The 25778-nt window shown below is 44.4% G+C and overlaps 1 protein-coding gene across 1 annotated transcript; it reads left to right on the top strand.

The window, feature by feature from the left end:
• Window positions 1-25649, top strand: pi4k2b (phosphatidylinositol 4-kinase type 2 beta). Its single transcript, XM_056280333.1, has 11 exons — window positions 1-519; window positions 10311-10462; window positions 13198-13278; window positions 13483-13602; window positions 17511-17642; window positions 19058-19211; window positions 19985-20046; window positions 21751-21853; window positions 22289-22422; window positions 23693-23752; window positions 24171-25649. The coding sequence occupies exons 1-11, from the start codon at window positions 159-161 to the stop codon at window positions 24342-24344; spliced, it is 1533 nt and encodes a 510-aa protein (XP_056136308.1). The 5' UTR covers window positions 1-158; the 3' UTR covers window positions 24345-25649.
• Window positions 25650-25778: the final 129 nt, after the last annotated feature.

Below are 25778 nucleotides of genomic sequence, written 5' to 3'. Positions count from 1 at the left end.
TTGTCGGATTATGAGCACACTTAGTGGACGGAAGCAACCACTTTCCAGTATTTTGTTTTTAATCTCTGCATACGGGGAGAAAGGGAAACGTCTGTAGAATGGAAGCCTGAACACTTTGTCAAAAATCGTCCTTTCACATTTTTCTGAAGTGGCCGAAAATGATGTCCGAATGCGCTCCCAGCGAGCCGGGAGCCAGCGAGCCGGTGTTGGACCTCGCAGCCGCGACAGCGGCGTCCGAGGTGTCGTTGTCCAACTTTGTCCCGCCGGAGGCACCGAGGGTTTTATTTGACAAGAACCGGAGCGGGTCGGAGTCCGGTGCCAGCCCGGGATTCGCCATCCGTGTGTCGGATTCGTGTGAAAGTGTCCTCACGGAGCTGGAGACGGACGGCTCGGGGGAAGAGGCGCTGCTGCTGCCTTGCTTGGCGGGGAGCTCGTCGTCTCCGCGGGGCGGCCGAGAGAAGCGGAGCAGGCGGAACAGAAACAGCTCGTCGTCGGATAAAGACACGTCGGCCTCGCCGGGTGAGTGTCGGATAAACTGGCGGCCACCTCCAAGCGCTAACACTCTCTTTAGTTGGCCTGCTACACCAGAAACATCCGCGCTGTTTGGATGAAATACAAATACGTACAGCTGTGTGAATTTCATTAAAAAAAACGTCTAACATAGCTCTGACCTGTTTTTAATCTAGTTACTTGTGTTGCTGTAAAGCCCCTTGAGCCAAATTTGTAATCTGTGATATTGGGCTGTACAGCTAAATTGACCTGACTTACTTTTAGTTTGCTCTAAAACTCAAATATGTATACCTATATTAATACCGCTGACAAGAGGTATTGATATAGGGCCCTCGAAGTTGAGCTTTCACTTTGAGACTTAAAATCCAACTTTTGGGCTGTTGCTGTTTGTTTTGTTTTGTTTTGTTTGTTGCTCAATAATCGGTGCACGAAAAAGAAAAGAAAAGCTCTTCAAAATCAGTCGCAAGTGATCTGACAGGCTATTGGGTTCAGCGATAAACATACTCGATGCTGCGGTTATTTTGTAATATCAAGGCAATGAAGACCTCATCCAGAATGGCGCAGTTGCCTTAGCATTTATTGGAGTTACTATTATTTGGAAACATTAAGAACTTAGATTCCTGCGAAGATCTGTCCCCCCACACTCCCATCACACTTTGTCAAAGGCTGCTCAAAACAAAAGGGGGTTGTAGCTCTGAAAAACAAAGTGGAGGTGAGATGACAAGAAGAGAAGATCTGGTCACCATAGAAACGGCATATGTTCTCATTTGATTGCTGATTGGATTTTGTCATCATCCCTCCTGCTGCCACCCACCTCGTCCCCCACGCTCCGTGTTCTTCATTATGAATCATTCGGTGTCTTCGCTGACATCTATTGTTCTGCTCACATGCATTCAAGGCTTGTAATCTAGGCCACAGGTAGACTGGCTGAGGCTGAAATCACAGGTGTTAGTGTCCCACTTCTTTGTTGCTTCAGTTTCAGTGCCCCCGGTCGAGCATATCAAGGTTGTTCTTATGTAGTGTAAATGAGATTTCCAGCCCCAACACAAGCCATTGTCTCCTAAATTGTGTAACGGGGCTGAGGACAAGCTCAAACTAAATGACATTATGAATTTGGTAAATAAATCTTAGCTTACTTTGTATTCAAGTGGCAAGTTAAGGTATGCCTCACAGGACAGGACTTCAACTTGTGTGTCTGATGAATTTGGCGTAAGTCTGATTCCTCATGCAGCAGTTGTTTTTTTTTCAATAAAATGTCAACTTGCATAATTCATTTAGATGTTATTCCCACAATCTTCCCACACCATAATAACCCGAGGGGGGATGCAGCAGCAGGCAGTGGAGATCAATCTTAAGCAAGTTAAAGAAGGTAACATTGAGCTGTCAGAAGTCTGAATGGAGTTTGGCATGATGTTCTCTCCAGAGCAGACGATGAGAGAACAGCGTGTATCGGGGCTGAGAAACACTGTGTCACAGTGATTTATTCTGGTCGAATGTGTTAAAAAGCCACATTTTAACAAATAGTTCAATCAGGGTTTACTGGCTTTTTGCCTAGTTGGGGGTATTACATGTGAAAACAGTTTTTTTTAATGAATGTCATGAACAAGATTTTCATCAAGGTCAAGATTTTTCCCTAATTTTTTTCTTTTTTTTTTTTTTTTGTATTTTACCCCCTTTTCTCGCCAGTTGCATCCAGCCAATTACCCCGCTCTTCCCAGCCATCCTGGTCACTGCTCCACCCCCTCTGCCGATCCAGGGAGGGCTGCAGACTACCACATGCGTCCTCCGACACATGTGGAGTCGCCAGCCGCTTCTTTTCACCTGACAGTGAGGATTTTTGCCAGGGGGATCTAGCGCATGGGAGGATCACGCTATTACCCTCAGTTCCCCCTCCCCCCTGAACAGGCTCCCCGGCCGACCAGAGGAGGCGCTAGCGCAGCGACCAGGACAATACCCACATCCGGCTTCCCACCCGCAGACACGGCCAATTCTGTCTGTAGGGACGCCCGACCAAGCCGGAGGTAACACGGGGATTCGAACCGGGATCCCCATGTTGGTAGGCAACGGAATAGACAGCTACGCTACCCGGACGCCCCCTGATTGTCCCTTAATTTAAACTAATGTTTGATTGTAGTACACATCTCCCCAGTACCAGACTATATTCTTTCACATAGTCTTGCCTTGTCCAGTCCTTCATGTTGGTCTTGGCCATCTGCACCGCAGGTTTCTCACCCTGCTCTTTTATGTAAGCGTGCAAACCAACACATGACTATCACAATAATAATAATAATAATAATAACAGCATCAAAATGATGCAGTATGTATGGGAAAATTTCTCACTTAGTTTACGTCAAAGCTTTGAGTCAGTCCCCATAACAGTACACCAAACGCGGGCAGTGATTCTGTATCACGCTGTGGAATTTGAACACTTGTTTCACACAGGCCTAAAAGGTGTCACAAAAGTTATCTCAAGCAGACTCATTATAATTGTCCTAGATTCTGGCAAAATGTGTTTCAAAAATAGTTCTGTGGGCATCTGGGTGGTGTGGCAATCTATTCTGTTGCCTACCAACACGGGGATTGCTGGTTTGAATCCCCGTGTTGCCTCTGGCTTGGTCGGGCGTCCCTGCAGACGCAGTTGGCCGTGTCTGCGGGTGGGAACCCGGATGCGGCTGTGTGTCCTGGTCGCTGCACTAGCGCTTCCTCTGGTTGGTCAGCGTGCCTGTTCGGCTGGGAGGGGGAACTGTGGGGAATAGCGTGATCCTCCCATGCACTACATCCCCCTGGCGAAACTCCTCACTGTCAGGTGAAAAGAAGCAGCTGGTGACTCCACATGTATCAGAGGAGGCATGTGGTTGTCTACAGCCCTCCCCGTATCAGCAAAGGGGATGGAGCAGTGACCGGGACGGCTGGGGTAGTTGGCCAGGTGCAATTGGGGAGCAAAAGGGGGGGGGGGAATCCCCCCCCAAAAAACAAATAAATAAATAATCCTATGTGTGCGGGGCAGAGATGTTTAGATTATTTATTTTTATCCCAGATATTGGTGACTATGAGAAGGATAAGACATAGTTTAATATGTTCATTCAGCTGTCTGTCCAATAATGGATGCATGCTTGAGCTAGACTGGATTATTGATTATCAAAATGTATAATAATGACACATGTGGCTGGGCAGGATCCCTCTGACTCTTTCAATCTTCCTCTCTTTCACTACCTCTCTTTATCTGAAACAGAAAGCCAGCATGTTATCAAATAACCACGCATTATGTACACTTTATCACGTCATGTGACGTACACGGAAATAAATGCTGCTGTGTGGGTTCACTTGTGTGTAGTCCTTCTCAATTTTTAATGTCCATCTATCAGAGCCCTTGGTGACTTAATGGCCCCTGCAGAGTTCTCTCCCAGTAGGAGGGCAGCTTGCTCAGAGCGATAGACTGGCTACATGGGGCTTTAACACAGGAAAAGGCTTACCAGACTCCTCCTGCCTTACAAGTATCCTAATACAAAAGGAGCTCGGCCCAAATCATCACAACAGTAAAAGGTCCAAGTGGGATTTCTTGTGCACTGGTTAAAATTTACTAGGTTGATGGCTTTTCCATAATGTATATCACTGAGTCATCACTAAATTCACACAGCAGCCATTGTGAATGAAAGTAAGAATATTGTGCTTTTGTTCACAATGGCACCTTCAGCAGTTTAAAAGGCACAATTTGTGTTTGTTTCAAATACATGTAGCGTATGCAAAGAAATGCTACAAAAGACTGGAATATTGAACAGTCAAGTATGTGTGATCACACACACTAGGCGGCATGGTGGCGCAGTGGTTAGTACGGCCACTTCACAGCAAGAAGGCCTTGGGTTCGAGCCCCGGGGTAGTCCAACCTTGGGGGTCGAGCCCCGGGTCATCCTCTGTGAGCAGTTTGCATGTTCTCTCCGTGTCTACATGGGTTTCCTCCAGGTGCTCTGGTTTCCGCCCACAATCCAAAGACATATAGGTCAGCTGGATCAGCCTTATTAAATTTTTCCTAGGCGTGTGTGTGTGTGGGGGGGGGGGTGTGATGGCCTGGCGGCCTGTCCAGGGTGTCTCCCCGCCAGCCACCCAATGACTGTTGCAATAGGCTCCAGCACCCGGGACCCTGGGTAGGATAAACGGTGTTGGACAATGGATGGATGGATGGAAGTATGTGATCAGTAAAAACATGCAGCCTAGGTGGGCCACAGGGCTGGGAAAAACTCTGATCATTGTCTTCTTAGTGCTCTTAAAAGACTTATAGCCCAGATCTAATTTCCAGATGCCTCTTATCTGCTCTTCTTGCTTCCACTTTCAGCTTCTCTGTCTATCGCCCACTGAATGACTTATAGTCTACCTCTTTCTTGCTGAAATAAAACCCTAGGTTTTTGCCTGGATCACCTTGCATGTGAAAGGGCCTGTCACTCAAAATCCTAGGAATTTGGATCTGGGTATGGCACAGCTATCTTCTAGACCAGCGGTCGGGAACCTATGGCTCGCGAGCCATATATGGCTCTTCCGGTGACGGCATATGGCTCCCAGACAATTTTGAGTTGAAAATTATTTTTTTTTTCAAAAAAATCAGTTTGGAACTGATTTTAAAATACTTGTGATATTTCTTAATAATACTGTGTCATTTTAAAGTAAACAGAAATTAGTTCTGAAGATAGATTTCACGGGTCACCCGTGGGTCGGGTCGGGAACCAATGGCTCGCGAGCATGGCATACTCGCCATCATTGTAAAGGTGAAGAAATCAATTTTATCAGATAGCCAACTAGTTTATCCGCTTCAACCCTTGTAACGGAAAAGATGGCGAAAAGAAAAAAAGACGATGATTACCGTGCATTCCAGGCTGCGTGGACAGAGGAATTTGCATTTGTGGAGAGAGCAGGATCTGCGGTATGTCTAATATGCAATGATAAAATTGCATCGATGAAACGGTCAAATATAAAGCGGCACTTCGATACGCACCATGCTTCATTTGCATCGAAATATCCAGCGGGGGACAGCAGGAAAAGGGCATGCGAGGAGCTACAGCGGAGAGTGCAGACGAGTCAGCAGCAACTACGTGTGTGGACCAAGCAAGGTGACGGGAATTCCGCTAGCTTTGCGGGGGCTTTGGCAATAGTAAGGAATGGAAAGTCATTCACAGATGGCGAGTATGCCAAAACATTCATGCTTGATGTGGCCAATGAACTGTTTGATGACTTCCCAAATAAAGACAAGATAATCAAACGAATAAAAGACATGCCCCTGTCAGCAAGAACTGTGCACGATCGTAGCATCATGATGGCAAATCAAGTCGAGGAAACACAAATTAAGGACATAAACGCCGGGACATACTTTTCTCTCGCGTTAGATGAGTCAACAGACGTTAGCCATCTATCTCAGTGCAGTATCATTGCCAGGTATGCTGCAGGTGACACACTGCGTGAGGAAAGCTTGGCTGTTTTGCCAATGAAAGGGACAACAAGAGGAGAGGATTTATTCATGTCTTTCATGGAGTTTGCTAAAGAAAAAAAACTACCGATGGATAAACTTATTTCTGTCTGTACTGATGGTGCACCCTGTATGTTGGGGAAGAACAAAGGATTTGTAGCGCTTCTCCGTGAACATGAAAAGAGAGCCATCCTAAGTTTTCATTGCATCCTGCACCAGGAGGCGCTTTGCGCTCAGACGTGTGGCCAGGAGCTTGGCGAGGTGATGTCTCTGGTCATTCGAGTGGTCAACTTTATTGTTGCCCGAGCTTTAAATGATCGCCAGTTTAAAGCTCTGTTAGAAGAAGTTGGGAATCATTATCCCGGTCTGCTTTTACACAGCAACGTGCGTTGGTTGTCAAGGGGGAAGGTGCTCAGCCGTTTTGCAGCTTGCCTGAGTGAAATCCGGACTTTTCTTGAAATGAAAGGCGTCAAGCATCCTGAGCTAGACAACACTGACTGGCTCCTGCAGTTTCACTATCTCGTGGACATAACTGGCCATCTGAACCAGCTCAATGTGAAAATGCAAGGTATTGGAAATACAATCTCATCCCTTCAACAAGCAGTGTTTGCATTTGAAAGCAAGCTGGAAGTCTTTCTCAGGGACATTGAAACAGGTCGTCTTCTGCACTTTGAAAGACTGCAACAATTTAGAGATGCATGCTTAGCAAGTGACTCCACTCAACATCTGGATCTCCAGCAGCTAGCTGGCTTTACGTTCAATCTCCTGCAGTCATTCAAAGCACGTTTTGGAGAATTTCGTGCGCGCACTGGTCTTTTCAAGTTCATCACTCATCCACATGAGTGTGCAGTGGACAAAATCGACCTGACATGCATCCCCGGGGTCTCTATCGGAGACTTTGAGCTGGAAGTTGCTGACCTGAAGGCATCAGACATGTGGATGAGTAAGTTCAAGTCACTTAATGGAGAGTTGGAAAGTCTTGCGCGACAGCGAGCAGAGCTGGCGAGGGAACACAAGTGGACAGAAATTAAAAATCTTCAACCTGAAGACCAGCTGATTCTTAAAACTTGGAACGAGCTTCCTGTGACATACCACACAATGCAGCGTGTGAGTATTGCCGTATTGACCATGTTTGGCTCTACATATGCATGTGAACAGTCTTTCTCGCATATGAGGAACATTAAGACCAACCTACGCTCACGTTTAACTGATGGAAGCCTCAACGCCTGCATGAAGCTCAACCTCACCACGTATGAACCAGACTACAAGGCCATCAGCAAAACCATGCAGCAACAGAAGTCGCATTAAAAGTAAGACATATTTAATTTATTATACGTTAAAAATACTATATGGCTCTCAATGAAATATATTTAGAAATATTTGGCTTTTATGGCTCTCCCAGTCAAAAAGGTTCCCGACCCCTGTTCTAGACATTGGCTCAGCTGTGTCCTAGGATTGTGTCAGTGGGAAAGGGTCTCGCACAGAATTCCCACATTTACATAGACAACACGTTGTGTTGGACAAAATAAGCATGCAGCCTTTAGAAAAATGCATATCCACATTCTTGATATGCATTTTTGAAATTGATGACTGCATTCTAGCAGCCAAATATTCTCTTTTCCACTGCACTGTAAAGCTGATGTAATAAACCACATACAGTGGTGCTTGAAAGTTTGTGAACCCTTTATAATTTTCTATATTTCTGAATAAATATGACCTAAAACATCATCAGATTTTCACACAAGTCCTAGATAGAGAGAACCCAATTAAACAAATGAGACAAAACTGTTATACTTGGTCATTTATTTATTGAGGAAAATGATCCAATATTACATAACTGTGAGTGGCAAAAGTATGTGAACCTTTGCCCCCCCATGCGCAATAACTGCAACTAAATGTTTCTGGTAACTGTTGATCAGTCCTACACATTGGCTTGGAGGAATTTTAGCCCATTCCTCCATACAGAACAGCTTCAACTCTGGGATGTTGGTGGGTTTCCTCACATGAACTGCTCGCTTCAGGTCCTTCCACAACATTGCAATTGGATTAAGGTCAGGACTATGGCTTGGCCATTCCAAAACATTAACTTTATTCTTCTTTAACAATTCTTTGGTAGAACGATTTGTGTGCTTAGGGTTGTCATTTTGCTGCATGACCCACGGTCTCATGAGATTCTGTTCACAGACAGAGGTCCTGACATTTTCCTTAAGAATTTGCTGGTGTAATTCAGAATTCATAGTTACATCAATGATGGCAAGCCATCCTGGCACAGATGCAGCAAAACAGGCCCAAACCATGATGCTACCACCACCATGTTTCACAGATGGATAAGGTTCTTATGCTGGAATGCAGTGTTCTCCAAACACAACACTTCTCATTTAAACCAAAAATTTCTATTTTGGTCTCATCTGTCCACAAAATTTTTTTTTTCCAATAGCCTTCTGGCTTGTCCATGGGATCTTTAGCAAAACTGCAGATGGGCAGCAATGTTCTTGTTGGAGAGCAGTGGCTTTCTTCTTGCAACCTTGACATGCACACCATTGTTGTTCAGTGTTCTCCTGATGGTGGACTTATGGACATTAACATTAGCCAATGTGAGAGAGGCCTTAAATTGCTTAGAAGTTACCCTGGGTTCCTTTGTGACCTGGCCGACTATTACACGCCTTGCTCTTGGAGTGATCTTTGATGGTCAACCACTCCTGGGGAGGGCAACAATGGTTTTGAATTTCCTCCATTTGTACACAATCTGCCTGACTGTGGATTGGTGGAGTCCAAACTCTTTAGAGATGGTTTTGTAAGCCTGATGAGCATCAACAACACTTTTTGTGAGGGCCTCAGAAATCTCCTTTGTTCTTGCCATGATACACTTCCACAAACATGTGTTGTGAAGAGTAGACTTTGATAGATCCCTGTTCTTTAAATAAAACAGGGCGCCCACTCACACCTGATTGTCATCCCATTGATTGAAAACACCTGACTCTAATTTCACCTTCAAACTAACTGCTGATTCTAGAGGTTCACGTGCTTTTGCCACTCACAGGTATGTAATATTAGATCATTTTCCTCAATAAATAAATGACCAAGTATAATATTTTTGTCTCATTTGTTTAATTGGGTTCTCTTTATCTACTTTTAGGACTTGTGTGAAAATCTGATGATGTTTTAGGTCCTATTTATGCAGAAATATAGAAAATTCTAAAGAGTTCACAAACTTTCAAGCATCACTGTATTTTGCAAACACTGGCACTATATTAAACGATAGCAGCAACTCATTAGATGTAGTCCACGCAACATATTTTCAAGCTCAATATGAGCATTGAGCTGATGATATGGGGGACAGGACAGGTCTAACATGACTAAAATGCAGGAATTTGCTGGGTATTTGTGTGAAAGGTGGCTTTCTGGGAAAAAGCTGGAATTAGCTAAGTGATGTGAAAGGTTCCTAGGTGTGAATATGTCAGCCCTGTGATTGTCTGGCAGCCTGTCCAGGGTGTCTCCCCGCCTGCTGCCCAGTGACTGCTGGGATAGGCTCCAGCATCCTGCGACCCCAATTGGGTTAAGCAACTTGGTTAATGGATGGATGGATGGATGTGAAAGGCAGATGTATCAACAATCCCAGGTTTTGAAACCCAATAAAATTCCAGAATTTTGGTGAGCAAGAGGCATCTGTCTCAGAGTCAGTCTCCGTTTCTCCTCATCTTTCTACAAGAAATGGCGAGTTGCATGTCTTCCCTTTTCTGTGCCCATCGCGCCCTTTCTGCCCTCCACCCATTGTCTATTTCCTTCATGTTCTCTCAGCCCCTTCTGTGACTCACTGTGACTGATAGTGAACATATGGAGCCATGACATCAGCTGACTGCTCTGCCCTCTGTGGAGAGGAGAATGAAGATGCACCGGGTCATTTGATTACACAACGTGCCCTGTGTGCTTTTGTGTGTAAGCCTGTGTCCTCAACAACGTTGCGAACATGAGTTTTGTCTCTAGTAAGAGTAACTTGTAAGTCTCCACCCCTGTAAGAAATACCACATTTTTCCCTCTCCACACTGCGTAATACTAGCCTAGCACCCAGATCTTCCTCATCCAGTCACTCTAATATACCCTTATCTGGCAGTAGAACGACATCTCCCCCTTAACTTTCTCCTTAGCCTCTACTTGTCATTGCCTCCACTTCTGTCTTTATTTTTAATTTTTTTGATATAACCTTTATTTAATCAGGAAGGTCTCATTGAGACAAGGAGTCTCAATTTAAGAGCACAGAACATGAAAGATGCTCTGTGTAAGTGAGTTAGCAACATGCCTGCTATGTAAGGTGTCATGCATCTCTGCTGTTGTCAACCTTCCCCTGTAGGCACTAGCAGTGGGGACTTCAACCATTTCCCTGATGATCCAGAGTTTGCTGACATCATTCAGAGGGCAGAACAAGCCATTGAGAATGGAGTCTTCCCGGAGAGGATTTCCCAGGGATCCAGTGGAAGTTACTTTGTCAAGGATCCCAAAGGGGTGAGGGATGTATGGATGAATGGATGGATAGAGTTGGTACGTGAAGGAAGGGTAGGAGAAGAAGAATATGTTCAGAGTGAACTAGAGAAAAGATGAAAAGATTTATTTAGAACTCTTTAAAAGGCTAGTTAACTAAGAATTTCTTGGTGGTTGGAGAGGTGCGGACACTGTTGGCCAAGTGAGGGGCTTCGCTGTATCCGTTGGGGGTTCAGTGCCTTGCTCAAATGCACTACAACTGTAATTGTTAAGAGTAAAGAGGGGCTCATTTATTGCTCAGTCATTGCTGTATTTCCATTTCATCCAGGTGTGTAAACTTGTAATCTTTTGGCGAAATTTGCTGTTTTGAATCCAAGATATGATTCGTGCAGATCTGAGAAATAATGCGGGGGGGTGAGAGCCTGCTGTCTCAAAGTGACTTCCTAGAAAGACAGTGGAGCGTGAACATCTGATGTTACGGATGCACGTTTGGATGCATTTGCATCGACTGTCAACAAAGCAGCAACCAATCAATTTGCTAGTCACAGTACAGTGCGAGCCCAGACCATCGGTCTGTGACCTGCTGTATGGAAAAGGCCAAAACGAAGTTGCCACAGTGTCAGCCACCAAACTATAGAGAAGGCGTCAACTTGAAAACCGAAAAATACCTGCCAGTCAGAATGCCTGAGATAAGAGATCAAACTTGAGGTAACAAGAATTGTTAGCAATGTGTGACCACTGACAAACACCAATGGCAGCAGAGTCCGCTAGAAAAGCGATGGCGGAGTCCGCGGTGGTGTAGCGGTCTAAGCATCGGCTCTGTGTCGATGCAGTTGCCCACTGGGGACTGGGGTTCGCGCCCCGGTCTCGTCAGATCCGACTATGGCCGGACTCGACGAAGCAGCGATCATTGGCAACGCTGTCTTCGGGAGGGGGGCGGAGTCGGCTTGTGTTCGTCACGTGAATGCGTCTCTGTGTGTGTCGGAAAAACAGTGGTTCGGCTTGGAGTCGCCTTGTCACGAAAGTGGCGAGGCGGTCTCCTTCGAGACTGCCGGCCGGAGAGATGCAGTTGGCGAACGCATACAGTGCGAGGGTGGGTGTTTGAATTAAAATAGGGATCGATTGGCCACTAAATTGGGAGAAAAAGGGAAAAATCAGAAATAAATTTATAAAAAAAAAAAGAAAAGCGATGGCAGCAGAGCAAGTATGGCTGCCAACCATCTGGCAGTGCTCAGGAGAGCAAAGGCAGATGGCTGAAAAGGGCAACGATGAGGCATACGGCAAAACAGCAAAAGCGGGCCCTTGAGACACACTGGTCCAGGCCAAGATGAAAAAATAAGGACAGACTCCTTTAGCCCCCCCCCCCCACCAGTCCTAAAGCATAGGATACTCCTTCATATTCACATTTGTAATTTTTTATTCACATTTTAACATGGTTTCTAGCACAGAGTGGATATGGAGAGTAATAATTTTGAAAATAATTGCAATTACTTGTGTACCTGGTGGAACTGCCCTTTGTTAATTTTCTTTGTAAATGTGAGCATATCATATGTAAAGGTACATTTGCACTTAATAGATTAAGAGCTTGTTCTTTATTTTGCTCAATCTTGTAATTTTGTTAGCTTGTGACCAGCACAAGAGTAATCCTAAAAGATGTCAGAAATGAGCATTTAGTAGCTTATGTTTCCTAAATAAATGTTTTGGGGAGCATACCCCCAGAACTCCCGACTGGGTCTATGTTTTTCTCTGGTCATGCATCCTTCTCACCCTTTTCATCCCTAACCCGTTTGCATGCCAGTTCATCAAGCAATTTTAACAGGTAGTTGAAACTGACAATGCTGGCAGACTGGCAGCAGGTGTGTATAACTTCTTGGTCAGTGCTGCAATGCATTTTTGGAGGAGAACTAAACGGCCGAATTAGTGAGGAATAGAGGCAAGAGGAAATTAAAAGTGATGGAAAAGGGGGAAGAGTGGTCAGAGTGCAGGAGTTTAGGAGGGCTTCATCCTGAATAATGCAGCTAGCGATGGCTCTATTGATAACAGATATCCAGTGTATGTGACTAGCATCACATTAACAAGCTCAGTGTATACCGCAGGGAGAAAGAAGCATTTTAGTAGAGTCACGCTCAATTTTTTTTCTTGCCCTTTCTATCGCTTCTGTTATGTTAGGTGATGTGGCCAAAATGTTATATCATATTTCAGAACTTTTGATTGTAACAGTATCTATAGTCATTCTTCTTGTCATGTGATTTGGAAAAAAATGATTTAAGCATACAAAACCCCTGTGGAAATGCAATGCCATGCAGACATTTTAAGGGGCAAGAGTCATTGTCAGCAAAAGGGCATACTGATCCCTAGGGGAATATTTTTGTCAATGTTGTTCAGTAATACTGCTATACTGTTTGAATAAGCTGTTATGCGTTTTCCTCCAGGTTGTACTTATGTAGCCATTTTGAGCTTATCGCCAGTGATGTGTTTGAATTCAGTGCCAAGGTTTTTATTTCAGTGTGTCTTTGTTTTTAGCTTACAGCAGACTCTGTAGTCTTTTACCACATGTAAGCCGAAACTGCCATGATTTCATATTGATTCACTGATTTCACTCCTTCCATTCATACACGTCTCTTTTTGGATATAACTTGTGTAGTCTCAGCTCAGTGGTTTCAACATTTTCATTGTTACAGAATTATCCACTTTCTATTCCATTGTACTCTGCGTTAATCCTTTTTGGTCTAATTGGATGCTGGCCTGTCTTCCCACAGAAAATCATTGGCGTTTTCAAACCAAAGTCAGAGGAGCCTTACGGCCACCTGAACCCCAAATGGACCAAATACTTTCATAAGGTAACCAGTTTCACATGATTTATGATTTTAAGAAACTGATGGAAAAAATATAAACAGAGAAAATTATATTAAGAATGCCCCTGAATATTTTAAAAATCTTTTCTCTTCTCCTTTCCCCTGTCTGCTCTCCTTCTCACTCCTACCCTCCTCACCCCTTGTCTGTTTCTATCTGTCATTCCTCCTCATGTCCTTTCCTCTCTCTAGCTATGCTGTCCGTGTTGTTTTGGTCGAGGCTGCCTGTTGCCAAATCAGGGCTACCTCTCGGAGGCTGCTGCCTCTCTGGTTGACACCAAGCTGGGCCTGGGGGTGGTCCCCAAAACCAAGGTGGAGATCTTTTTACTGGTGTCTTCCTGTGTGTATATGCTAGAAACCATGTCAATAATCTAAAGGTAAAATTATGCTTCTGTGTAGAATCTACGGAGAGCTTATCCTGTTGCCTTACACAAGTGGCCCACGTGGTTGTCAGCAGTCATACTTGTGCGCTGGTGTGTCTGCTTCGTTCTGCAATTATACTGCCAAAACGCTAGTTAGCGGTGGGTTTCTATGCCACTGTGTTGAGTTTCTCATAGAGAGCAGAAGAAGTTTCTTTGTGCACTTCAAACATTGGTGACTGAAACAGAGCAGATTATGTTGGAGTTGGAGCTAATAAATATTGAACAACAGTTACTTGTGCTGAAATTCATGCAACGCAGAAAAGAGAAGACATTGGAGGAGATGGAGTGTACAAATGTGCATATTTGCAAACTTCCTCAATTAATCTCTCCTCGATTTGGTCCATGGTTACTGTTTGGTGAAGAAGCAGCAGAAGAACAAGAAGAAGCAATTGGAAATGCGTAGGAGGAAATGAGGTGCTACCAAGCGGCCCAATCACAATTGTTGTGGTCTGTGTAACCGCACGTTGGCGCAATGTGTAGTTATATTTTTGGAGAGGTGCACGGCAGGCCCTGCCGTAACTTCCAGCGTAGGATACATGTCTACCGGTGGCGGCTGGCCAGTACAGGGCGCTGGGTCGCCACCCCCTTCAAATATCATTCATTCATTCATTCATCAGCCGCTTCTCCGGGGTCGGGTGGTGGTGGCAGCAAGCTAAGTAGGGCACTCCAGACGTCCCTCTCCCCAGCAACGCCCTCCAGCTCCTCCTGGGGGATCCCAAGGTGTTCTCAGGCCAGATTGGACATGTAGTCCCTCCAGCAAGTTATACGTCTACCCCGGGGTCTCCTCCCAGTTGGCTGTGCCCGGTAAACCTCCAAAAGAAGGCACCCAGGAGGCATCCTAATCAGAGGCCCGAACCACCTCAACTGGATCCTTTCAATGTGAAGGAGCAGCGGCTCTACTCCAAGCTCCCTTCGGCTGTCCGAGCTCCTCACCCTATCGCTAAGGCTGAGCCCAGACACGCTACAGAGGAAACTCATTTCATCCGCTTGTATCCACGATCTCACCCTTTTTGTCGCTACCCAAAGGTCATGACCATAGGTGAGGGTTGGAACGAAGATTGACTGGTAAATTGAGAGCTTTGCCTTCCGGCTCAGCTCCTTCTTCACTACAACGGTCCAGTACAACGTCCACATTACTGCTGATGCTGCGCCAATCCGCCTGTCAATCTCCCGCTCCATCCTACCCTCACTCGTGAACAAGACCCCGATATACTTGAACTCCTTCACTAGAGGCAACAACTCATCCCCAACCTGGAGGGAGCAATCCACCATTTTCCGGTAGAGAACCATGGCCTCAGACTTGGAGGTGCTGACTCTCATCCCAGCCATTTCACACTCAGCTGCAAATGTCACCTTCAGATATCAAGAGATGAAAATCTACTTAAACATGTTAAATATAATTAAGTTGTATAATGCAAGTAATTATGAAATAAAAGTGTTTTTCACTCTGTGAGCGCCTGTTAGCAGCCATTAAATATTGGTTCCAAATGGTATTTGGTTGATTTCTGTCTGAATACTTATACTTCCTGGATGAAGGGTGCCAGCCAAACGATACCTTATGTAATAGTCCAGTCAAAATGGGCAAAAGGTCAGAAAAAATTAGTAAAAGGGTAAAAATTGGTGTATGCACGGCTCTCAGTAGCCTTGATAACATACTAAAAGTCCCCATGTATCCTCCTTTTGCTTTCACCGTTATGGCGTCATGATGTCATATGTTATATTTACATGAGAAATGGCCTCATTGGAGATGTATTTTAGTATACACAAGTATATTTTATTTGATTATTTTTGACTAAACGGCCATATAATGTCTTCTCGGAACACAGTTCTGCAGATTGTGGAAGATATTCTGCAAGTTTTTGAAGTAACTCATCAATTGTGTATTGGCATTCATAATTTTCACTCAGGTATGAGAACAGTTCTTCATGTGCCTCGGCCAAAGCGTTGTCTTGTGGACGGCCTGGCTTATGTTCTGATGGCAATTTGAAGAAATTTGCATAACATTTGCCATGGTACTTGGCTTCAGCAGCCACCAAGTCAAACACGGAATCAACTTGCGAAAGTACTATGTGTACCCATTCGTCATTGTGTTCATCTGCTGCTTTGGCAATAGTGTTTTTACAGGACATTGTTCATACTTCGTGTATACTTTTCTGCCTGCCAAAAGGCTTTTTTGTTTCCGCTGTTATGTCACAGTCATCACCACAAAACAAGCAGTGTTGTTTAAAGTGGAATGGTGGCAGTGATGATCTGAGGGTTTTTTGTTTTTTTGGAGAAGGATGAAGCGCAGACACAATACTAGATTGACGTGTATAGTTTTTACGACATATTTTGTGCATATAAATGGATGAAAGGCCAGTCAACCTCTCTGCGATTCCGTCCCCTTGCTGCACGCTGCTTTTTCGAATGGTATCCAGTCCTCTAGTCACAGTAACTGCCTCCTCTGCTAAGAGTTCTTCATCACACAGAGTGCAAATGCTGACCTCATCCATGACAACAGTGTTTACTTTTCTGAATCTTCACTTCTTGACATACCCTGAAAAACATGGAAAAAAACATCCTGATACTGTGAAAGATTAAGAAAAAACAACTTGAAGCTCAATTAGGACATATTTACAACATGACATCATGACACCACGATGGCATCATGACGTCATGATATAACATGTTTCATTTTGAAGCAGTCTCTTTTTTCAAACAATGAAGATAGCGCTGCAAAGAGGTAAATGATGAACTCGTGTGGACTGTATTTCTTAGCTCAAACACTATTTTCAACATCAGTGACACTCATGACATCATGATGTCATAACAGGAAAAGCTGAAGGAGGATACAAGGGGACTTTTAGTGTGTTGTTGAGGATGGTTAAAGGATTGCATCCAGCAATTTTCAGCTTTTTACTCATTTTTTCCGACCTTGGCGAAAAAATGACCTGATATTATTGGACTGTAAGCCCTCAAACTTTTGGTGAGCAGTGACCTGAGGCTGCTGTCTTAATTGTTTTTTTTTTCAGATTTTCCATGGGGCACAGTTCTGTGCACCCCAGACACTCCAACTTTTATTGGCAGTGAATTGGTATTGTTTTAATGTTTTTTGATCTAATGTGATTGGACAGTTCTCATGGCTGTCAATCATGTTCACACCCACCATGACGCCTCGTCTTGACTGTCGAGCATCCACCGTCTAGGAACCCTGATAAAATCCATTGTCCTTCTTAATAACTCTGTGACTGTGTGTCAGCAGCTGTCAGGTGTGCTGTGCCAAGGTAAATTGTGCCCCCCCCCAAAAAAAAATTAGCACCAGCCACCACTGGTATGCATGCCTATGCTGGACCCCTGGCGTCGATTCTACGCAGAAGCATGAATCACGCCTTAGGCTACAACAGGCAGCCATTCTCTGTCTGTGAAATGAAAGTGTTTTGAATTGTGACAAAATTAATCAAATTGAATACTAATGAATTTGAGTAGAGTGCCCCTGAAACTGAGCAGCACTTCTTGTACAAGTTTTGTAGATGGATGTCGGGACTGGTGTAATTTTGGTTCTGAGATTCGGGTTCCCCCATATTGTAGGTGAAGCACTCCAACACTGTAGTCACTTGGTTATTAAATAGTAATATGTGAACATTTGTGTGCTATTTGCCATTGTAATTATTTCTTTAAAACCATGCCGAGCCAAAAGGACGGTTTTTCTAGTATATACATCTTTTAAGCTAAAGAAGTTTCCCTTCTCTAGTAGGACCGGCCACAACTAAATACATACCAAGGAAGGACTGGTTTAAACTTATGGCTCTTCTCCATCAGGTGGTATATCTAGCCAGCGACACGTTCCACTACAGCGCCATTGACCGAGCAAAGTCCAGGGGGAAGAAATATGCCTTAGAGAAGGTCCCTAAGGTGGGACGACGATTCCACAGAGTGGGCTTGCCACCCAAGGTAACAGAGGATGACCTTCTCTTAAGATCAAATGGCTTCAGCCTTGCTTGTTTCAAGATGTGTCTTTGCTGGGGAAGTTGGGCTTGCTCGTTTCTCTATTTTATTGTCTTTGTTTTTGTTTGCTCCTGTTATGTGCTGCTGTTCTTATGAATATACTATGTGTTGCATTTTATTTCTCTTTTGTTAATTTCTCATTTTGCAGTTGTTTTAAAATGTATTATACGAAGTATCATAGTACTCGTATGTACTACTAATATTACGATGTAACTGATTGGATGTCAAAATTGTTGCCTTTTCGGGGCATCCAGGTGTCATGGCGGTCTATTCCGTTGCCTACCAACACGGGTCTCGCCGGTTCTAATCCCCGTGTTACCTCCGGCTCGGTCGGGCGTCCCTACAGACACAACTGGCCATGTCTGTGGGTGGGAAGCCCAATGTGGGTATGTGTCCTGGTTGCTGCACTAACGCCTCCTCTGGTTGGTCGGGGCACCTGTTCTGAGGGGAAGGGGGAACTGGGGGGAATAGCGTGATCCTCCCACGCGCTATGTCTCCCTGGCGAAACTCCTCACTGTCAGGTGAAAAGAAGCGGCTGGCGACTCCACACATGTATTGGAGGAGGCATGTGGTAGTCTGCAGCCCTCCCTGGATAGGCAGAGGGGGTGGAGCAGTGATTGGGACGGCTCCGAAGAGTGGGGTAATTGGCCAAGTACAATTGGGGAGAAAAGGGGGGGGGGGCAAAAAAAAGTTGTCTTTTCCATGGCATATGATGTTAAATGACTTTACATTAGGAAATGAAATATAATGGTGTAGAATTGTTGGTGAGTGGAGGTTTCCAGCTTTCAACAACAGCTGATGCTGCCTCAGCAAAAGACAGAAAAGGAAATACTTTTTTTTCACATTTTCTTGCTGCTTCCTATGAAGACAGGTCTATTCAAACATAGGAAGCCTAAATGTCACCTCAGTTGAAATTGATGTCTGCTTTCTCACAGCAAATACTTCTTTGCTCTTGTATTATACGTATATGATTGCATTGTCAGTGTGAGTTTAAGCGATTAGGTGCGATGTGGACATATGGTGTTGTTCCCCATCTCTCCGCTGAGACTGGTTTGTGCCACCACTTTCCTTTGTGAAAGTCTTTGCAGGGTCTATAAATACAGCTGTGAAGGCCTGTAAATTATTACCTCATAACCCTTAACGTCATTGTTCCATAAATCCACCTGAAGGTGGAAGGATGCAGTGCTGGTTTGTGTGTGAGCGTTCAAAGCATTATGTGTGAACATTGTCTTTTTACCGTGTTTACCTGTTTTTATACAATGGGATGGGAATGTAAAGCCCTCTGAAAGCATAACTGTTGTTTAAAGATACAGATAAATGTGACATGTGTGATATATCTAATCTTGTCTGGTGATTTCCAGGTGGGCTCATTTCAGCTGTTTGTAGAGGGTTACCACGAAGCAGACTATTGGCTGAGACGTTTCGAGGCGGAGCCGCTGCCAGAGAACATCAGGAAGCAGCTGCAGTCACAGTTTGAGAGGCTGGTGGTGTTGGACTATGTGATCAGAAACACAGGTATGTCAGGTGAAAGTGAGTGAGAGAGAGAATGTACTATGTACTCCAGGGTGTGTCTTCTCTGTTTGCAATCAAAAGCAGTGTGCTCAGGCAATAGACACACCATTGTGTAGTGGTCCAAAAGCCATCGTTTCATGGGCCTCATGCAGAATGAAGCGCTGCAAATGTCAGAAATAATACCTGCACCTAGTTAAACAGCTGGAAGCCACGACCAGCAGCGCAGCCTGTTTAATTCTATTGGATGGGGGTTGCTACTGGGCTGAAGTACAAATGGAAAGACTGAGGGCAGACGTTTTGAATCGATGCTATAGGGCATTTTGAGCCCAAAGATGACTTATGGGTAAAAAAAGAAATTGTGAGAGGAAGCTTTATGATTGAATTAAATGATCAAATTATAATAAGCATTTTTACAGCTGTGTGACAATAACTCAGTTCACGAGTCCATGGAAAAATATTGAAGCTCATCCAGCATAATCTCTATCCATCTATTCATCATATAGTTACAAGGCAAAATGGAACTGACTTTTATTTTCTCAATTATTTAAAAGATAATTTTTTAAGCAACTTTTTCTAAAAGTTGGTGGGAGTGGTTTAAGGCCTTTTTCTTAGTTTGTGCTGTTGTTGTGAGGGCACACAGCTCACATGATCTAAGATAATGATAGTTCAAACAGATGAATAATTTATCATGTTTCTCTCTTGAATGCAAATATGCCTGTCTTATACTTTGATTTCTTCTCCTACACACTTTTTATTTTTATCTTTCGCTTCCTCAGACCGAGGGAATGATAACTGGTTAATCAAGTATGAAAAACCAGGGGGAGGGGAAGAAGCAAAGGTGAGATTATAATTATGTGTGGCATACACACACACATACACACACACACACACACTTAGCTGACCCCCCCCCCCCCCCCCCATCTGTGGGAGTTGTCATGTTTGTTGGGGATGAATGACATAATGGCTTCAGTATAAACCAGGACTTGTCAAAGTCCAGACGTTGGTCCACATCAGTACCGAACGGCAAGTCAATCTGGACCCAGCCCATACCTCGTGTTATGAATACAATACATTATGAAGTGCAACATTTTCTGTTTTGGGTTGTTGCTGCCAACGTCACGCATGAACGTTACAACGGAGAATTTGCTTTAGAGGTGGTGCGAAGATTTAATTGCACTTACAGTAATGTAACGAGTGTAGTTGTCGTCAACTCAAGTAATGCTGTCGTCACGTCACCTGGTTCACTGTCTCTCCTCTGCTTTGCTCTGTGTGTGTGTGTGTGTGTGTGTGTGTGTGTGTGTGTGTGTGTGTGTGTGTGTGCGTGTGTGTGTGTGTGCGTGTGCGCGCACATGCATGTGTTAGGGGTAGAGCCAATCAGAGACAGAGTAGGGCGGGTCTTTGAAATTAACATTTGGATCAGTGTCTCCGACTGTCAATCACACCTTTGTGCCAAGGTTCAAGCAACTAATTTCAGGCAAACAAGGCCATTTCTCCCACTAAGCTCAAATGCACCCCCCCCCCCACACACACACACACACACTTTTTCTCCCCAATTGTACTTGGCCAATTACAATTACCCCACTCTTCCGAGCCGTCCTGGTCACTGCTCCGCCCCCTCTGCCGATCCGGGGAGGGCTGTAGACTACCACATGCCTCCTCCAATACATGTTGAGTCGCCAGCCACTTCTTTTCGCCTGACAGTGAGGAGTTTCACCAGGGGGACGTAGCGCGTGGGAGGATCACACTATTCCCCCCCAGTTCCCCCCTCCCTCCAGAACAGACACCCTGACCTACCAGAGGAGGCGCTAGTGCAGCAACCAGGACACATACCCACATCTGGCTTCCCACCCACAGACACAGCCAATTGTGTCTGTAGGAATGTCCGACCAAGTCGGCGGTAACACAGGGATTCGAACCAACGATCCCTGTATTGGTAGGCAATGGAATAGACCGCTGCACTCCCCATACGCCCCAGGCTCGAATGTATTTTGACTGAACTTGAATGTATGTTGCTTAAAACTTTCAAGTGAGTTGATTATATGTTATTTTGTTATCGCCAATCGTTCCGGACCTCTGACCTTGAATAAAAAATCACGTGCAGACCTTTGAGTAATAAGTTTGAGAACCCCTGGTATAAACGATGCATGCATGTCATTAGTCATTAAGTGTACAAAGACTTAAGCCGTATGCTCTTCATCTCTAATACAGACACACAAACTAATATATATATAGTTTGTGTATATATAAAATATAAACCATTCTTCACGCTGCTGCCTGTGCAGGGACTTATTTTATATCCTTGGGTAGAATAAACAGAAACCACAGTGACAGTTCAAGTTACATAGCAACCAAAATACCACCTCTCTGTATAACATCATGTTGTTATTCACAGATAAATGAGCAAAGGTTCTCATCCATCTGCAATCAATCAACCCTTTGGACACTGATCAATACATGTCTGGTTATCGGTCATTTAGTGTTGAGTCAGCTATTGGTGATGATGACTTATTCCGGTTTCCTTCTTCCTTCTTCACTGATGCAGGACATCGAGTGGCCTGAGAACAGTACAGACTCCTGTATCAAGATTGCAGCCATAGACAATGGTCTAGCCTTCCCCTTTAAACACCCTGATGAATGGAGAGCCTGTAAGTTGGTGCTGATATTGTAAAGCCTAGTGATTCTTGATTCTTTTTTGTCTGTCTCTATCTCTTTTTATCAGTCTCTTTCTCTTTCTGTCTGTCTGCCTTGTTTGTTTATTCTCTCTCTTGAGTTATCTTGGCTCTATATGTTTGGGTAGGAGAAGTATTGATTCAGTAGCACTGAATCTCCAGTGAGCCTGCCTGTATGGAGTCCACTCTATCAAGGCTTCCTCCATTCCCTTTCCCTCCTCTCTTCTAATCATCTTATCCTTCATACTACATGGGCACCTGATGAGTAGCACAAGTGCAAGGCTGCCGTCAATGTGATAGTAAAAGTATATTGGTTGTTTTGTTTTGTTTAGTTTTTTTTTGTGGTTAAGGACCATTTCACTGTGTTGTAGTAGCTTATATCTGTACCTCTGTGATCTCTCCCAATCCCAGACCCATTCCACTGGGCTTGGCTGCCCCAAGCCAAGGTGGCCTTCTCCCAGGAGACCAGGGACCTGGTGCTGTCCCGCCTCTCTGATATGAATTTTGTCCAGGACCTCTGTGAGGACCTCTATGAGATGTTTAAGGTGTGTATTTGCAACTCTAGTTTCTGTGCATTTCTCTCTCTCTCTCTCTCTCTCTCTCTCTCTCTCTCTCTCTCTCTCTCTCTCTCCCCCCCCCCTCTCCCTCCCCCCACGCACTGCTTTTTTGATCACATGTCTCTGCATCATTTGAGGCTTGGTGATGGATGATGATGGAGGCTCTGTGTGTGTGTGTGTGTGTGTGTGAGAGAGAGAGAGAGAGAGAGAGAGAGAGAGAGAGAGAGAGAGAGAGAGAGAGAGAGAGAGAGAGAGAGAGAGAGAGAGAGAGAGAGAGAGAGAGAGAGAGAGAGAGAGAGAGAGAGAGAGAGAGAGAGAGAGAGTGTGAATTAGGGTATCTGTATTAATCTGAGGTTAGGAATCTCTCTCTGTCAAGACCCAAGACTCTCTAGTTTAGGTGTCTGCCTATGTAACAATCAAATTCCTATAATAGCGGTAGAGCTTTAGATTAGATTCCTTACTAAAAATGGCATTCAAAAGCCTAACAATTATTGATACAAAATAATGCAATTGATAAAACAGGTACAAAGATATTGGGAGTTATGCTCTGTAACCTAGCATGCTAGAGCTACCCACCTGGACTACTGTGTGAGGACTTTTTTTTTTTTTGGCTTCCTTGCCCCCCCCCCCTCCTTTTTTTTCTCCCCAGTTGTATCCGGCCAGTTACCCCACTCTGTCTTGGTTGCTGCTCCACCCCCCTCTGCTGATCCGGGAAGGGCTGCAGACTACTACATGTCTCTTCCATTACATGTGGATCACCAGCCGCTTCTTTTCACCTGACAGTGAGGAGTTTTGCCAAGGGGACGTGGCATGTGGGAGGATCACACTATTCCCCCCAGTTCCCCCTCCCCCCGAACAGGCACCCTGACCAACCAGAGGCGCTAGTGCAGCAACCAGGACACATGCCCACATTGGGCTTCCCACCCACAGACACAGCCTATTGTGTCTGTAGGGATGCCCAACCAAGCCGGAGGTAACACGGGGATTCAAACCAGCGATCCCCGTGTTGGTAGGCAACGGAGTAGACCGCCACACCACCCAGATGCCTCCTTTTTTCTTTTTCTTTTTTAACTAGGAGCAAAAACAAGCAGTCCAGAAATGAACTAACTGTTAGATATGTATCTTTGTCTAAAAAAAATTAGAAAAGATATTTATTCTGACCCAACCTGAAAAACAACAACCCCACATTTAATTGTAGACTGTGACATGGAGCTATGTCAAGGGGACTTCTCCCTCATGGTCTTTCTGTCTTCTGCAGACCGATAAAGGTTTTGATAAAACCATGTTTGAGAGGCAGATGTCGGTGATGAGGGGGCAGGTGAGTTGAGCTCCTTTTGGAATTTCTAAATCAAACATTTCAAGACATGATTTTGTTTATTTTATGATTTTGTTTATTCTGATAGACTGAACATTATTGTGGAACCACCATCAGTTGTGTATGGATTCAAACCTTTATATTTTGGGGTGTGTAACCTTCATTGTGTATTTACGGCTTCTCCACCACATTCTCTTTCCCCTGTATTCTTCATTTTCTGACCCATTATCTTTTTGACCTTTGCCTTTACCTGCCGTCCTCCCTTCCTCCACATCTATTCCTCTACTATGCCTACCTTGCTATTTTTACTCTTATCATTCCACTCTTCCATACTTAACATTTGCATGCATTTTCCCTTTATTTCCCTGGCGCTTTGGCCCTCTCCACCTTTACATTTTACCCCACCCCCAACCCCCCTAAGGTGTTGAACCTGAGCCAGGCACTGAAGGACGGGAAGAGCCCCATCCAGCTGGTGCAGATGCCCCGGGTAGTGGTGGAGCGCAGCAGATCTGGTGGCCAGGGTCGCGTGGTCACACTGGGCAATGCCTTCACCCAAACGTTTCATTGCAAGCGCCCCTTCTTCTCGTCCTGGTAGACGAAGAGCTGGTGTGTGTGTGTGTGTGTGGGGGAGGGGGGGTCAGCTTTCAACCATCACCTCTGCTCTTTCCTGGTCTCTCTCTAGGAATCAAGAGAGATAAAGGAGCATGAGAGTATTACTGTTGACATTGATTGTATTTCCTGTTAGGCAGGTAGTTATGGGAGACAGAGTGTAAGAGGTCACGGCAGTAGAAGCAAGGGTTTGAGAAAGTAATGGGCTCGAGATCTTGGCTCTCCCTGTGAAGGGTAAAGAGCGTCAAGTGGAGAGGCCTGATGGAAGGAGGGAGTTAGAGAGACTGGCATACCATTGTCTGTATGCCTTGTGGATGCCATGGTGACTTGATTGGAGAATTGGCTTTTCCAACAGGCATGGGCTTTGTTTATTGTTTTAAAGTGTGTGTGTGTGTGTGTGGGGGGGGGCTTTTACCCATCCAAAGCACCCACTAAAGCGTCTTGCAAAGTCTCCTTGATGAGGCTCACGGCCAAAGAACCAGCGCTTATACAGCACCGTCTGTAGTAACAGACCTTTTGAGTTTTAAAAACATTTAAAAGAATCTCAAATCTTTCATGGACCAGTTTCTCAGTATCCCTAGAAACTGCACTTTTGTTTAACACAAGGTTGCTCCTTGTCCATGGTAAAGTCCTCATTAAGTGTCTTGTTTGCCCTTCAAGAGATTTTTGCTGAAATTGGCGTATACTTGCACTGTTGGTAGTATTGTACTAACTCCCCACCCAAGGCAAGAGGACTTATTTAAAGGGACCCTAATTGCTTTTTGACCAGGCATTTGTTTTCAAAACCACAGCTGTCCATCCAACGCAAACCCAGTGTCTTCAACTCTCACTACTGCCAAATTCTTTTTTTTTTTTTAAAGATAGACTATTGAAAAAAGGCTTCAGGAAAAGAATGTTGTCAAAACTTGAACTTGAACTTTGGGGGTACAGAAGGAACAAGACTTAACATGTTGCTTGAATGTCAAGTTTACGGTTTCTATATAGATTCTTGATCCAAAACATTTCAATACAATGGACTGCCGTCAAAATAGAATTGTCTTGTTAACAATGAATGTACTTATTGTTGGACATTTATTTAATTGCCGGCAGGCAGCTTGATGATGAACTTTGTGGTATGGGGGGGTATCTCACCCTTCTCCTTTACAATACAGTACATATATGAGGGAAAAAAATAATAATTGAAGAAACTATCACACTCAATGCCGTTTTCTTATGAATGCATTTTGAAGTTTTTATTCAAACTGAATGATTGTATGAGAAGAATTGTGTAAATGACACAAATAAATAAGATTTAGGACATGAATTGCTTTGGTTTGGTTAATGTTGGTTGCATGACATTAAGATTACAGTTGCATATATTTAAGTTTAAGTAAGAGGTACAGATGAAATGGTGCTTGTACTGACTGGCTAGACAGGGGGA

Source organism: Lampris incognitus, chromosome 5 (assembly GCF_029633865.1).
Source record: "Lampris incognitus isolate fLamInc1 chromosome 5, fLamInc1.hap2, whole genome shotgun sequence".
NCBI lineage: Eukaryota > Metazoa > Chordata > Actinopteri > Lampriformes > Lampridae > Lampris > Lampris incognitus.
The sequence above is the reverse complement of the archived record's forward strand: the minus strand, read 5'-3'. Positions and strand labels throughout refer to the sequence as shown.

Coding starts and splice junctions, on each gene's coding strand:
- pi4k2b (XM_056280333.1), top strand. CDS start 159: ATGATGTCCGAATGCGCTCCCAGCGAGCCGGGAGCCAGCGAGCCGGTG. Junction 13,603..17,510: donor GGGTGGTCCCCAAAACCAAG/GTGGAGATCTTT, acceptor CTTCTCCATCAG/GTGGTATATCTAGCCAGCGA. Junction 17,643..19,057: donor GAGTGGGCTTGCCACCCAAG/GTAACAGAGGAT, acceptor GGTGATTTCCAG/GTGGGCTCATTTCAGCTGTT.